The sequence below is a fragment of the Syngnathus typhle genome, linkage group LG12, assembly GCF_033458585.1.
Source record: "Syngnathus typhle isolate RoL2023-S1 ecotype Sweden linkage group LG12, RoL_Styp_1.0, whole genome shotgun sequence".
NCBI lineage: Eukaryota > Metazoa > Chordata > Actinopteri > Syngnathiformes > Syngnathidae > Syngnathus > Syngnathus typhle.
The window spans coordinates 11,337,468-11,352,317 of NC_083749.1; the positions used below are offsets into that span (position 1 = coordinate 11,337,468).

The following is a 14,850-nucleotide window of genomic DNA, read 5'->3' on the forward strand; positions in this document are numbered from 1 at the left end:
GCAGGATGGCTGAATGCTATGCGCGATTGAAAACAAACAAGAAGAAAGGTGATTTCAAGTTTTATTTCGAGGGAGATTTGTCATGTCTCGTCCCCAGTTTTGCTATGTGTCTAGGTTGCCATAGTTTCTGTTCGCGTCGCCCCTCCCTTCCTGTGTCACCTCAATCAATGTAACGTGTTTTGTATTTAAGTCCTGTCTGCCCCTCGCTCACCGTCGGATGATGTCACGATGTCTGTTTGGTTTCTGTTCCTGTCTTTGGTAATGTCACCCTGTCTTTTTGTTCCACGTCTTTGTCGGTCAGTCCTGTTGTTGGTTTTGTTGTACCATGATTTTCTTAAAAAAATAAAAAAATAAAAATAAAATAAAATAAAAATTTAAAATTAAAAAAAAAATTGTACCCATGTATATGCGCACCCCAGATTTTAGGACAATAAATTAGCTAAATTTCGCGCATTATACAAGGAAAAAAACGGCATATAAAAATCTGAAAAATTGTCCAATATGCCAAAAGACTTTTCCGAAAGAGTTCATTTTTATTTTGATGCCAAAGTTTTTTATTTTACTGAAAATTAATATCAGCTCCAAATAATGGTTATTGGCATCCTTGAGTACTAACAATCTGCATTGGCCCAGAATAAGAAATATTGGTCAATTTCGATTCTCTAACAAACCAGGGCTTTGCAGCAGCAGTATTTATAAGAATGTCCCAATAATGTTTTCACTTACAATATTATACAGAGAGTGCAGCCTTGAGTATAAACTGATATTGACATCAATGTGATTTATATTCAGCATGAAAATTAACCTATTTTATTACATCTTAGAAAATGCAAGAAAAAAAAACACTAAGGAGGGGAGAGGAATGATTGTTAACCTCAGATGTGGAAAACATCAAGAGGTATGATGACACTCAGAACGACATTTGCATAACAAGTATTTTCAAACTTACCTTCAAGTTCTTGAACTTCAATACCAGCCTTCTTGACAGAACGATGTGCCTCTGGGACAGCAAACAAAAGTATTGACAATGTCAATTAATATGGAATGACAAAAAAGTAGAGTTGTGATAAATGTAGTAGTACTTACTTTCAGCTGTAAATTTGAAAACAGTCATGCTGGCTGCATCCCCCACAAAGACACTACCATTTTTGGTTACAGCAATGTCATGAGGCATTTTAAACTCCTGAAAATGAATTTAAATATATCGTGAAACAAATACAATGAACTATATCAACACAGGTATACCAGATGCAAAGCAGAATGTTATTAGGTTGCATATTACTAAGTTGCTATTACCAACATTTGCTATTTGGGGACATTTTGTTTTGAGTTTGACCTTCAATTTGGTTTGCGGGTTTTAGCCCTGCAGTGTTCCTCATTGTGTTTCCCAATCAAGTATGTACGTACATTTCTGGTTACAGTCAGTGCTACCTTCAGAACTAAATGCTGCAAAAATTCGTATAAAAGCCTCCCTCTAAATTTTGTTGATAACGAAGCCAACAAGACTATCACTGGGAAGACAAGCAATGCAATCAAAATAATTTGTGTCAAACTTTCAGGGATCACCTACAGCAGGGGTGGCCAACCCGCGGCTCGCGAGCCGCATGCGGCTCTTTGGCTGGTTTCATGCGGCTCTTTTACGTTCATATCAACATCTGTTTTTATTTTTCGTGCGTATTTGCTTCGCTTGAGTTCAAGATAGTATTTTGGTCAAACGCGCATGCGCGTGAAGTGAAATCCCGCAAAGGAGGAGGGACAAACCCATTTGAAGAGTGTCAATTTCGCTCTCAAAATGGCAAGAAAAAAATGCACAGCTAAACGAATATATGACGATGAACAGAGGGCAGAGCGATTGGTTTTGCTGGCTTTTTAATGAATGGCGACTGTGACTACGGGGGCCCATTAGGTCCAGAAAAGCTGACAAGACGCTAACCCGGGGGTGGTCAACCCGGCCAAAATGGCAAGGAAAAAATGCACAGCTAAACGAATATATGACGATGAACACAGGACATTTTTAACAGAGTTAAAGTTGTTTTTTGTTGAACGCTATGGCAAGCCATTCTGCTTGATATGTCGGACGTCATTAGCGCATTTAAAAGCTTCAAATGGTCAGCGCCACTTCAGCTCACTTCATGGCAATATCGATAAGGACTTTGCAAAAGGGACTGAATTTCGCAAGCACAAGTTTGGAAACTTTGAAAAGTCAGGCAGAAAAGTAGGTACAGTTTTTCAAAAAAATTACGAAGCACTCAGAGACTGTCACACTTGCATTGTTTTAACTGGCTTGGAACATTGCACGGGCTAAAAAGCCATACAAAGAAGTGGAGTTCGTTAAAAAATGCCTCAGTGACGTTATTGAAATCTTGTCTCCTGAAGACGACAAACTAAAATGAATGGTCTGTCCCGCCACACATAGTAAGTGAAAAAACTTATTATGGTTTTGTTTGTGGAATTTGTTGAACTGTGAGTTTGTCTGTGTGAGACAATGCACACAATGTTCATTGTTGAAAATGTGGTCTTTGGTCTGTGGTTTTAGTACTGTAAGAGTCAATTTGTCATTATCATGTTGGTGCGTGACATAATAATGTCACACAATAAATTTGGCGGAGCAGAGGGGTGTGTGTGTGTGTGTGGGGGGGGGGGTGTTCATGTGTGCTCGTGTATGATGTGGCTCTTTGCCATGACAGTAAAAAATGTGGCTCTTAGTCTCTGACTGGTTGGCCACCCCTGACCTACAGTGTAATTTAATATTACGTATGCTGGAGCAGTAAAATCATAGCATATTTAATACAAATAAGTTATTTTCCCCTGGAGTTGGGACTCGAAGGCGAGCGTCTGGTGGCCGGGCCTTCGCCCATGGGGCCCGGCCGGGCACAGCCCGAAAAGGAAACGTGTTTCCCCCTTCCCAAGGGCTCACCACCTGTTGGAGGAGCCAAAGGGGTCGGGTACAAAGTGAGCTGGGCATCGGCCAAAGGCGGGGACCTTAGCGGTCTGATCCCCGGCTTCAGACACTGGCTCTTGGGACACGGAATGTCACCTCTCTGGCTGGAAATGCGTCCGAGCTGGTGTGCGAGGCAGAAAAGTTCTTGCCTCCACACACAGTTCGGGTTCCGGTACAAGCCCTCTCGAGAGGGGCTGGACTCTCTTCCACTCTGGAGTTGCAGGTGTGGGTATACGTCTTGCCCCCAAGCTGGGCGCCTGCACATTGGGGTTCATCCTGGTGAACGTGAGGGTAGCGTCTGGCAGAATCCCCTGTCAGGAAGAGCTTCAACTCCCACCTCCGGCAGAGCTTTTCCCACATCCCGGAGGAGGCGGGGAACATTGAGTCCGAGTGGACCATGTTCCGTGCCTCCATTGTTGAGGCAGCCGACCGGACCTGTGGCCGTAAGGTGGTCGTGCCTGTCGTGGCGGCAACCCCCGAACCCGCTGGTGGACACTCTCGATAAAGGATGCCATCAAGCTGAAGAAGGAGTCCTATTCGGCTGTTTTGGCCTGTGGGACTCCGGATTTCACAGACCATTCGCTTGAGTGACTAATGATAAGCCCTTCGAACAGTATTATGGCTGGAAAATCGGTGTTAATGTGGTTGTTGAAATACAATAAAAGGACGGTGACTTTATAATCTTAACTGTAATAATAAAACCAACAATTGATACATCCATACATACATTTATGTGCGTATAAAGGTTTGTTTACCCTTTTCTTTGGGGCGAAGGTATCCAGAATGTCCTTAGTTCCATAATTTATTGCAAAACCAGTTGGAGGAGGAAAGTTTTCAGACAGAGAGTTTCCATTTACTGCAAAGATTATGCCATCTTCACCTGCAGACAAGCACATTCAAAAGAAAATTAAAATTTCATACCGCAGTAGCTATCTTTGGACAAAAAAATAAGAAAGACATAAGTTCTATCAGAAAAATGCCAATCGCCCAGGGCGATAATTAGAGAAGGTTTATGTCCAACCCCCCCGTTGGCGATTAACACTTTTTGTCCGATCGCCAAGGAGCACTGAAATGGGCGATAATATGTATATTTTCTTTATGTAGTATGCAATACCTGCATCTCACTGGTATTCTTAACTCTAGAACAGTAGCTGTTTTGATCTACCTCTAACAGCGGGGTGCGTCAATTGACGCTCCACCGATGCGACACGTTACCGTCGCACATCACATGTTGCGCACGTCACGTCGTTGCGATCGTCTTGTTCGAGCGCACGCCCCGATAACGTAATTATGACGAGTCTACGTAATTGTATCATAGTTTATAGAGAAAAGGGACATTCGACGTGCTGTCAAATCAGTCATATTTAAACTTGCGCAATGACGTCGGCATGCGGTCGCGGAGTTTTTAGCAGCATGGGCAATAATTAGAGGTATCAATGTTTTTTATTTATGTCATCGCTAACACACACTGGGCGAGTATTAGAATATGGGCGATAATTGGAATAAATACGATAGTATACCATCCCTCCACTCATAGCCCCTAAATAATAACAGGGCGCATATAAGAAAATAATTAGTCCCCGACTGGCTTACCCTGTGATCATTGTTTTCCAAAATAAATGCAAAGGTTTTGTTTTGATTCAACACAAATATAATCAGTCTAAGGGTTTGGCCAATTTAGTACATTTAATAAATACATACAAAGTATCAAAATGCTTCCACGATTATCAAAAATCATTATCGATTACCGTATTTTGCGCCCTATTAGGCGCACCGGGGTATAAGGCGCACCTTCAATGAACGGCCCATTTTAAAACTTTGTCCATATATAAAGCGCACCGGACTATAAGGCGCATAAAATAGAAGCTTTACTGCAACAAACTGAGGTTGACTAGGGTTGCGGTATGCACCCACTAGCCAATAACCAACGAGCCCTCTGTAAACAATCGCGTTTCTCAAACGATCTCCTATAAAATGATTGGAACTGACTAAAGTTCTATCTAACACATTATTACTACTTACCTATGTTTCCCTTCCATATCGATCCGTAGATTGACTCGAAAAATGAACAGAGCAGCCTATTTTGACATGAAATAGCCTCGCACGTATAGCAGCTATCGTTATAGCATTAGCCATCCGCAATTTCCTATGAGTCTCAGCTCGCAATCTCCCATGAGCCTCAGCAAAGTGTAAACAATCGCGTTTCTCAAACGATCTCCTATAAAATGATCAGAACTGACTAAAGTTGGATCTAACGCATTGGTACTACTTGCCTATGTTTCCCTTCCATATCGATCCGTAGATTTACTCGAAACATAAACAGAGCCGCCTATTTTGACATGAAATAGCCTCGCGCGTATAGCAGCTATCGTTATAGCATTAGCCATCCGCAATTTCCTATGAGCCTCAGCTCGCAATCTCCCATGAGCCTCAGCAAAGTGTAAACAATTGCGTTTCTAAAACGATCTCCTATAAAATGATCAGAACTGACTAAAGTTGGATCTAACGCATTGGTACTACTTACCTATGTTTCCCTTCCATATCGATCCGTAGATTTACTCGAAACATGAACAGAGCAGCCTATTTTGACATGAAATAGCCTCGCGCGTATAGCAGCTATCGTTATAGCATTAGCCATCCGCAATTTCCTATGAGGCTCAGCTCGCAATCTCCCATGAGCCTCAGCAAAGTGTAAACAATCGCGTTTCTCAAACGATCTCCTATAAAATTATCAGAACTGACTAAAGTTCGATTTAACGCATTGGTACTACTTACCTATGTTTCCCTTCCATATCGATCCGTAGATTTACTCGAAACATTAACGGAGCAGCCTATTTTGAAATGAAATAGCCTCGCGGGTACAACAGCTATTTGGTGACGCCCCTTGACTACAGTTACCGTTGGGAAGCGATGCGACTTTGTAATTTACTAGTCGTACTAAAACGTACTAAAACATTTTGGCAGAGCACTGTGTACAACCAGTATGGATCAACAAATTCATCACTCGATCCATATATAAGGCGCACCGGACTATAAGGCGCACTGTCAACTTTTTATAAAAATTTAGGTTTTTAGGTGCGCCTTATAGGGCGGAAAATACGGTAGTTTATTAATCAATTTATTGTCAATTAGCCAATTAATTGCCACGCCGCTAATTCTTTGAATATTTTTTTTTTCCCGATACCCCTATATGGCTGTCTGACATTGCAGATTACATAAACCATGAGACCAAATTGTCAATTTTTGCTATGGACACAAAACATTTGATACATTTGATTTGCGAAGTACAACCAGTGGTGAATATGAGACAAGAGACAAACATTTTCAGTTGCAGTAGTTACTGTCGATTAAGATCTGATACACAACTTAGAAGACAGGGTTGTTATTTGAAGCTGCTCATTATTTTTATACAAGCAAAAGTACAGGAACCACACTTTGCCCAGGTGTGTCCTAATACATTATGTAAACAAATACCATTCAACTTCCACACTCACTTATGTATTTGGATATTACCGATGAAGACGAGATTTTGATAACAGAAGAGAAATTGAAAAATCAGTCAACACAACCATTTGGAATGTCCTGAAGAGTAAGGGCGTAAAACACAAATCAAAGAAAGCTCCATGTCCCGGTTTGTGAACTCACCTCCAGCCGGACTGAAAGTGATGGCATAGACACTTTCACCAAACTCTTCTTTTTTAATTTCCTTAACAAACTCTCCAGTTTGAGCTATGAAGCACTGGATGCGTCCATTCTCGCGGTCAGCCACACACAATTCATTTTTCTCAGGCAGAAATGCAAGGCTATGTGGGATCCGGAATGGCGTATGCCTTCTCCGGTCTGATGAGCCTAGATGACAGGATTCTTAATGATTATCATGACATCAATTTCCTTTATCAAAGTCCGATCCACATTCAATGTACTTTACATAAGGACCATTTAAATTGGCAAGGTTTTAGCCCTGCTTCTGATGTGACGTGCCTTGGTAAATCTTTGTAAATTAAAGAAAGAAAACTGAAACTGACATAACCACAACAAGTCGCTCGCTATTGGTTATGATTAAATAGAGTCTCAGTACGATTTCTTTCAACTTGAATCCAGAATGATCTGGGTTGATAGAACATAATTTTAGCTTGTAAAATCCTTGATTTAGCCTTTTACTAGTATTTTTTTCTATTGATACTGTGATGTTCATGTGCTTACCAGCTCCCCACTCTGAAAGGTATCTTCCATCAGCAGAAAATTTCAGTATCCTTGCATTACAGTAGCCATCAGACACAAAAATATTCCCAGTTTCATAATCTACTGCCACATCAGTGGGCTGACAAAAATGGTTATGGTCACTTTCTGGTGTGAAAGCCTCTCCCAGAGACAGCAAGATTGTATCACTACCATCACTGCTCATTTTTAAGACCTAAGTGCAAAGAGTGTAAGAGAGAGAATTTTATTGATTTCTTCTCCCAAAACATTTCAATTTTTATTATTTGCAGACAACGCTTTCAAAATAAAACAATCTGATTCTATCACTTTGTTAGAATAACAATTTACTGTTAATAATTAGCATAATAGTGTTATTCAAGGCAATATTTTACGTAAAACGCACTTATGTCCTTTTTTATTCAGCTACATAAGTACCGTATTTTTCGCACCATAAGACGCACTGGATTATAAAGCGCACCCTCATTGAATTTTTTATTTTAGAAATTACCGTTTTTTTCCATGTATAATGTATCTTGTATTTCTGAGTACTTTTGCCACCTATGTACAAAGCCATACTGTGCCAAGTCAAACGTTAGTTGGCATGTGTTCTACTTTCTGCCACTTGCATTTGGAGACACAAAAATGCATACCAAAGCAGTTGGTCTGGTGGGGAACGAAAGTCTTGCAGGCCATGCGATCTGCATCTGCTTTTTTTTTTTTTTTTAAAGTCCCAATGATCGTCACACAAGCATCTGGGTGTGGTGAAATTTGTCCTCTGCATTTGACCCATCCCCGTGTTATTTTGATCCATCCCCTGGGGGAGAGGGGAGCAGTGAGCAGCAGCGGCGCCGCGCTCGGGAATCATTTGGTGATCTAACCCCCCAATTCCAACCCTTAATGCTGAGTGCCAAGCAGGGAGGCAAATGTATAATGCGCACCCCAGATTTTAGGACAATAGATTACCGTTTTTTCCCATGTATAATGCACCCCCATGTATAATACGCACCCTAAAAATGGCATGTTGATGCTGGAAAAAAGCCTGTACCCATGTATAATACGCACCCAATTTATTTTTTTTTACTTCTAAAGTCCCAATGATCGTCACACACGCATCTGGGTGTGGTGAAATTTGTCCGTTGCATTTGACCCATCCCCGTGTGATTTTGATCCATCCCCTGGGGGAGAGGGGAGCAGTGAGCAGCAGCGGCGCCGCGCTCGGGAATCATTTGGTGATCTAACCCCCCAATTCCAACCCTTAATGCTGAGTGCCAAGCAGGGAGGCAATGGGTCCCATTTTTATAGTCTTTGGTATGGTCTTAACTAGGCTGGATGTATTTTTTTTTGTTGCTGTTGATTTCTCCGACTGCCCGTAAAGGCACCACCGCGATCAGATGAAAAAAGAGGAAAGTGACGTGCGGACATGTGAAAAAGGCGGCTCTGTATGGGAGAGAAGTTGAAGAGGAATAAAAACACCCTTAGAAACAAAAACTTGCCCCTCGTCGTGACTCGGAGCCGCAACAAATGTTTCAGATTTGTGTAGGGTACATTGTGACAGCAAACGAGCAGGTGATCGAGCTAGCGTCTGATATGAGAGCATTGCGTTCGTATGGAGCGTGTTTGAAATGAACAGCAGAGACGAAAGGAACAAGGCAAAGTGTTGTGAAATAAAATATTACCTGTAATACGCATTTTGTTATTTGCTGATTGTATTAAACTATCACATTCATTGTCAGTCAAGAAGAGAAGAGGACTATTCGCATCGAATCCATAGTGCGCATGCGCAGTGATACTGCCTCCGTATGACGTCCAGTCCGCGATGGAAATTAAAAAACAAACAATATTTGACAATAACACAGGTTTCTGTTCCTGTCTTTGGTAATGTCACCCTGTCTTTTTGTTCCACGTCTTTGTCGGTCAGTCCTGTTGTTGGTTTTGTTAGGGTTTCCACACTGCATCCCTGACTAGATTTTCTCCAAAAATTGTAGTACCATGATTTTCTTTAAAAAAAAAATAATAATAATAATATTTTCAATTTAAAAAAAAATTGTACCCATGTATAATGCGCACCCCAGATTTTAGGACAATAAATTAGTTAAATTTTGCGCATTATACACGGAAAAAAACGGTAGTTAAATTTCGCGCATTATACACGGAAAAAAACGGTACATGGGTACAATTTTTTTTTATAATTTTTTTTTTTTTTTTTAAGAAAATCATGGTACAACAAAACCAACAACAGGACTGACCGACAAAGTCGTGGAACAAAAAGACATTACCAAAGACAGGAACAGAAACCAAATAGACATCATGACAGTAACACATGCAATGATCCGACGGTGAGCGAGGGGCAGACAGGACTTAAATACAAAACACGTTACATTGATTGAGGTGACACAGGAAGGGAGGGGCGACAATTTAATTAAAAAAAAAAAAAATTGGGTGCGTATTATACATGGGTACAGGCTTTTTTCCAGCATCAACATGCCATTTTTAGGGTGCGTATTATACATGGGGGCGCATTATACACGGAAAAAAACGGTAATTTATTGTCCTAAAATCTGGGGTGCGCATTATACATGGGTACAATTTTTTTTATTTTTTTTAATTTATTTTTATTTTTAAGAAAATCATGGTACCATAAAACCAACAACAGGACTGACCGACAAAGACGTGGAACAAAAAGACAGGGTGACGTTACCAAAGACAGGAACAGAAACCAAACAGACATCATGACAGTAACACATGCAATGATCCGACGGTGAGCGAGGGGCAGACAGGACTTAAATACAAAACACGTTACATTGATTGAGGTGACACAGGAAGGGAGGGGCGACGCAAACAGAAACTATGGCAACCTAGACACATAGCAAAACTGGGGACGAGACATGACAAATCTCCCTCGAAATAAAACTTGAAATCACCTTTCTTCTTGTTTGTTGTCAATCGCGCATCGCATTCAGCCATCCTGCCCAACACACTTAGTCAGTAAAATTCATAATTGACGACACATCGTTTGATGCGATGGTGCAATCCTTGATGGTGTGTTATTGTCAAATATTGCTTGGTTTTTAATCTCCATCGCGGACCGGACATCATACCGAGGCAGTATCACTGCGCATGCGCACTATGGATCCGATGCGAATAGTCCTCTTCTCTTCTTGACTGACAATGAATGTGATAGTTTAATACAATCAGCAAATAACAAAATGCGTATTACAGGTAGGTAATATTTTATTTCACAACACTTTGCCTTGTTCCTTTCGTCTCTGCTGTTCACTTCAAACACGCTCCATACGACCGCAATGCTCTCGTATCAGACGCTTGCTCGATCACCTGCTCGTTTGCTGTCACAATGTACCCTACACAAATCCGAAACATTTGTTGCGGCGCCGAGTCACGACGAGGGGCAAGTTTTGATTTCCAAGGGTGTTTTTATTCCTCTTCAACGTCTCTCCCATACAGAGCCGCCTTTTTCACGTCCGCACGCCTTTTTCACATGTCCGCACTGATCGCGGTGGTGCCTTTAGGGCAGTGCTTCTCAATTATTTTCTGTTACGCCCCCCCCTAGCAAGAAGAAAACTATTCGTGCCCCCCCTTCCCCACCGTGACTATCCTAACTTGTCTTGTAAGTCGTAAAATGTTGCACTGTCGCAAACGTCACAGAAGTAACAATGAGAGCGCCACTGCCCCCTGCTGTGAAGATTCGCAATTACACTTTATTCTAGTACTGCCAAAAAAAAAAAGCCTGTTCCCCAGGGTCACACGCGCCCCCCCAGGAATAGCACCGCGCCCCCCACTATTTGAGAAGCACTGCTTTAGGGGCAGTCGGAGAAATCAACGCCAACAAAAAAAATTACATCCAGCCTAGTTAAGACCATACCAAAGACTATAAAAATGGGACCCATTGCCTCCCTGCGTGTGTAACGATCATTGGGACTTAAAAAAAAAAAAAAGAAATTTTTTTTTTTTAAAAAATTCATAAAAATTGGGTGCGTATTATACATGTGTACAGGCTTTTTTTCCAGCATCAACATGCTATTTTTAGGGTGTGTATTATACATGGGGGCGCATTATATACGGAAAAAACCGGTATTTCATATATAGGGCGCACCGGATTAAAAGGCGCATGAAATAGAAGCTAAACTGCAACAAACTGAGGTTGACTAGGGTTGCGGTATGCATCCACTAGCCAATAACCAATGAGCCCTTAGTAAACAATTGTGTTTCTCAAACTATCGCCTATAAAAGTGATCGGAATTGACTAAAGTTCGATCTAACACATTGGTACTGCTTACTTATGTTTCCCTTCCATATCGATACATAAATCTACTCGAAACATTAACGGAGCAGCCTATTTTGGAATGAAATAGCCTCGTGCGTATAGCAGCTATCATTATAGCATTAGCCACCCGCAAACTCCCATGCGGCTCAGCTCGCAGACTCCCATGAGCCTCAGCAAAGTGTCGTGGCAGCCCCCTCTAAACAATCGCGTTTCTCAAACTATCTCCTATGAAATGATCGGAACTGACTAAAGTTCGATCTAACACATTGGTACTGCTTACTTATGTTTCCCTCCCATATTGATCCGTAAATTTACTCGAAACATTAATGGAGCAGCTTATTTTGAAATGAAATAGCCTTGTGCGTATAGCAGCTATCATTATAGCATTAGCCACCCGCAAACTCCCATGAGCCTCAGCTCGCACACTCCCATGAGCCTCAGCAAAGTGTTGTAGCAGCCCCTTGTAAACAATCACGTTTCTCAAACTCTCTCCCATAAAAGTGATCGGAAACGACTAAAGACTGATTTAACACAATGGTGCTGCTTATTTATGATTCTGTTGGATATTGATCCGTAAAAGTACTCGAAAACATTAACGAAACAGCCTATTTTGAAATGAAATAGCCTCACAGGTACAACAGCTATTCAGTGATGCCCCCTGACCACGGTTGCCGTAATGCTGGGGAGCGATGCGACCTTGTAATTTACTAGTCGTACTAAAACGTACTGAAACATTTTGACAGAGCGCTGTGTACAACCAGTATGGATCAACAAATTCATCAATTGATCCATATATAAGGCGCTCTGCATTATAAGGCGCACTGTGCGTTTATGAGTAAATTTTAAATTTTTAAGTGTGCGTAATAGTGCGGAAAATACGGTAGCTGATATGTACATATAGTTTATACAGTTTTCATAGAAAAGGACAAAAGTTAAAGTACATCATATGTAAAACTAACACAAGAAAGTTAATAAAAAGTTTAAGCAAAAGGTCGAATTGCTTTTACCTGATGAAGAGCCACATCAGTTACCCAGTAGTTATTGTCCTTGTCCGTCGTTATTCCATGAGGTAAGTAAAATCTGTAAAATTGCAAAAAACAATTAACCTTTACAAAAAGATAAAATAATCCAAATAATCCAAATAAGTATACATTTATATATAGGTTATGACAGCTAAAATATATATATTGTTCAAAATTGTTCACACAAATATACATACAATTTTCACGTTCTTCAGATCCTACATACATTAATTTGTGATTATCACCTGATTTTTGGATCTACTATCATATTTGTGATTTTCACACGTTTTTTTCGGATGCATGATACAAATATGTGATTTTCAGTTTTTTTTTTTTTTTTGTCTGCGTTTATCATTTGTAAATATTCATGCGTTTGTGAATCAACAAACACGTGTATTCATTTTTGACGCAAACATCATGCCGTCTTCAAGAGATCCACACAGAGACACAATTCTCAGATATTCACATGTTAAAAGCCAATCTCTCTTCCATCCACGGGGAGACAGAGTCACTGTCTGCATGAACGGGAGCAGGGCGTTTCCCGTTTAGAAATTGGCCATTGAAAAACAGATAAGCCTTTATATGATCTATCATTTGTTTATTTAACACAAGTCTGGAATAATAATAGAGGGGAACCAGCAATTTTACTCTCGTGTGTCAAGTGTAAAATATTCGTTTGACTGCGTTGTGTGTCTCCTTCTCAGTCTGAGAATAATCTGGGACAGCCTCTCGCATTCACTTGACATGATAGGAAGAATCTTACTAAATACTGTTTTAAGTCTCAGTATGACTTACATATTTCTTCCAGAAGCCTTGAGGATGTTTCCATTCTCTCTGTTAACAACCAAAATAGTGGACTGTTGAATAGGGCCAAGGAACCTCTGCTGATATATAGCTTGGCTGTCAAAAGAACTAAAAATAAGATGGACAAAAAAAAAAAAATCAGTTTCATAGATTCTTCACAAGACAGTATTAGTATTTGCTTCCAAAGGTTCTTGTCAGTGATCATTCAGTCTCAAATGTTCATCTGTACAAGGGAATTTTGAACATGTTCAAAGATTTCCCGGAACATAACCCCCCCCCCCACTAAACTGTTGGTGCACATTTTTGATGAACCCTGTATGTGTATATACCCTGTATAATATTAGTGGTGTCAGTTAATCGAGTTATTAACGTGTTTAATCCAACCCATTTTTAATGTCATTAGTTTATTTAACCATGCAATTAAGGCTTATTTTGGCCTAAGAAAACTTATACTCTTTTCACGTACTGTTGCTGCAAAAAAACTAACACCTCACCAGATCTTGCGATACCATAAATAAACATCAAGTATACACCACAGTGGTGAAACTAGTCTTGGCTTGTGCAGACATTTCATCCGTTTTTAGAAATAAAAGCATCATGGCGAATGGTCTGTTGATTCTTTGAGAAATCAAAAACAGGGTTAGTAGGTAATAGTTCAAAACAAACTTTAAAAATGGTTTCTTGCACTATGAGTCTTTGTTTACATTTCGTCTGCATGATATATTTTTTTTATATTGCCCAAATCGTCAAGTCTTAGAATGGACCATTGAGGGGCTGTTTGTGTGACTTTTTATAAATTGAATCCAATCGGTAAAAAATGTGTCCGCTTAAAAAAATCGATCCTCTTTTTCCTCTTAAAGGTATCAAAATTTGCTCGAAAAAATGGATCAGAAAAAAGATTTTTTATGAGAAATAAAACTTAATCACATCAATCACAAACATTTTATCAATTGCGATATTTTAATCGCTTGACAGTAGGGGTGTAAATCGCGAGTTTTGTCACGATACGATATCATATCGATACAAAGAACTACGATACGATATTTGCCAATATCTTAAAGCCTGCTGCGATTCATTCACAATATATCGCGATATAGTGCTCTACGATCGATTTTTTTTTTTTTTTAATAAAAAATATAGAACAATATCCTAATTTATAACAATTCATACGCAAAATCAACAAGGTACTGCAAACTCTTTATTTAGGAAATTACAAGAGTATTGTAGGATACAAAGTGTTTATTTTAACACTGAACTTTGATGTCGTGTTTTTTCTTTAAATGTGCGGCGAGATTTGTGGTCCCTGAATATTTGATCACCGCATGGCAGGATTTACAAACTGCACGTGTCTTGTCCGTTGAGCCATCTTTTCTTTGGAATCCAAAGTGCTTCCAAACGAATGACTTGAAGCCTAAAGGGGAGCAAATTTCCTCGTCTTTTTGGACACTAGCCATAGCACCAGCCCAGGAGCCGCGTACTAGTTGTTGACTCCCCTTTCACGTGCCTGCTCTGCTCACAACACAACAATGCCGCACGCACTGCTCCCGGAAAAAGGAAGCAAGCAACAATGAACTGGATTTCAAAATAAAGTCGCGTCTAAT

General features: G+C 40.2%; 1 protein-coding gene across 5 annotated transcripts in view; it reads right to left on the bottom strand.

Moving 5' to 3' along the window:
* pam (peptidylglycine alpha-amidating monooxygenase) overlaps positions 1–14,850 on the bottom strand; it is a 112,770-nt gene that overhangs the window by 6,722 nt on the left and 91,198 nt on the right. For all 5 annotated transcript variants that reach the window (XM_061293148.1, XM_061293149.1, XM_061293145.1 and 2 more), the window contains 7 exons: positions 13,241–13,357; positions 12,431–12,503; positions 7,145–7,355; positions 6,587–6,790; positions 3,697–3,821; positions 1,087–1,183; positions 950–1,000 (listed from right to left, as the gene is read on the bottom strand). In XM_061293148.1, coding sequence (XP_061149132.1) covers positions 950–1,000; positions 1,087–1,183; positions 3,697–3,821; positions 6,587–6,790; positions 7,145–7,355; positions 12,431–12,503; positions 13,241–13,357 — 878 coding nt within the window. The remainder of the gene's footprint in view (positions 1–949; positions 1,001–1,086; positions 1,184–3,696; positions 3,822–6,586; positions 6,791–7,144; positions 7,356–12,430; positions 12,504–13,240; positions 13,358–14,850) is intronic.